We start from the raw sequence: 1,363 nt of genomic DNA on the forward strand, positions 1-1,363 counted from the left end.
CCCCGTCTCTGCCCCCTCCGGGCAGCAGCCACCCTCCCCAGGCATCGCCCGATGGCCCCGGGGGGAGAAGTGACCCTGGTGAGAGCCCGGCTCTGACAACAGCCAGTGCACAAGGCGAGCAGCCGTCCCCTGTGCAGGGCCTCGGGGGGGGCCGGGTGGGGTTAGGCCCACGAGGCCCAGAGCAAGCCCCTCCCCCTTTCTGAGGGATGGGGCTTGGGCGAGAGTCTGATGCTGAGGGGACGATGGCAGGCAGGCGCTGTGCACCCCTTTTCTCTCTGGCTGTGAACCCTCACCTGCGGAATAGGAATTTTTAGGGGGGTGGGGAGACACACACATCGATGTGAGAGACCATCGATGGGTCGCCTCCCACACTCACCCCGACGGGCCCAGGGACCGAACTGCAGCCCGGCACACGCCCCTGACGGGGTCGAGCCCGAGACCCTGTGGCGACACTCTAACCACTGAGCCCCGGCCAGCCGGATGGCCTCGGGCTCCCGTCCAGCAGACCTGCTCACTGAGGTCCCGTGTCACCGACGCCTCTTGCCCCCGTCGTGCGTTTCCGAGGATGGGGGGTGGGGGCAAGGCTTCCCTCGGGCGTAGATGACACGTGCCATCCCGCCATCAGGGGCCTGAGGGAGACCCGCTCGCTCCCTGGAGCTGGCGCCTTGGGCTGGGCAGGGTGCGGCCTCTCCCTGGGCTGCTCCCTCCCCTGAGCCTGGGTTCTGGCCCCCCACCCCCACCCCCGCTCACAGCTGTTCCTGTCTCTCCCGACAGACAAAGAAGGCGGCATCCTTCCCCAGCTTCGTGGCCGGTAAGCGACGTTGGACCTTCTCGCGGGTCGTGTGTGTGATGGCGAAGCAAGTGGTGCTGACTTGGGGGCCTCCTGCAGCGCCTGTGGAGAGGGCTCTCTGTGGGGTGCAGGTGGCGCTGGGACCGGGCGAGGTCCCCGCGCATGTGGTCACTCGTGGGCTGCAGAGCCCGTGTCGGGGTGTGGCTGTCACCCCTTTTTCATCCTCTCGTCCGTTGACCCTGAGGTTGCTTCCGTGTCTCGGCTGTTAGTGACAATTCTGCGAAGACGTAGGGGTGCGCATACCTTTCGAGTTCACGGTATGCTGGGGTCCAACCCCAGCAGGTCCAGGGGTCCCCAAAGGTGTGGACGGAGTCGGCAAAGGAGGAATGACACGGAGGCAGCGTTCAGTTGATCAGCATAGAGAGGTTCTCCTGCCAGGTTCTATCCAGGTTCTGTAGCCAGGTTCTGTGTCTAGGATCTTCAGCCAGGTTCTCTCGCTAGGTTCTGTCTCTAGGTTCTGTTGCCAGTTTCTGTCCAGGATCTTTTGCCATGTTCCATCTCTAGGTTCAGTGT

General features: G+C 64.5%; 1 protein-coding gene across 1 annotated transcript in view; it reads left to right on the forward strand.

Annotated features, from left to right (window-relative positions):
• APBA2 (amyloid beta precursor protein binding family A member 2) overlaps positions 1-1,363 on the forward strand; it is a 17,595-nt gene that overhangs the window by 6,206 nt on the left and 10,026 nt on the right. Inside the window, exon 4 of the mRNA XM_015569103.1 lies at positions 775-1,054. Within this exon, the coding sequence (XP_015424589.1) occupies positions 775-1,054 (280 nt within the window). The remainder of the gene's footprint in view (positions 1-774; positions 1,055-1,363) is intronic.

The sequence above is a fragment of the Myotis davidii genome, unplaced genomic scaffold (assembly GCF_000327345.1).
Source record: "Myotis davidii unplaced genomic scaffold, ASM32734v1 scaffold164, whole genome shotgun sequence".
NCBI classification, from domain to species: domain Eukaryota; kingdom Metazoa; phylum Chordata; class Mammalia; order Chiroptera; family Vespertilionidae; genus Myotis; species Myotis davidii.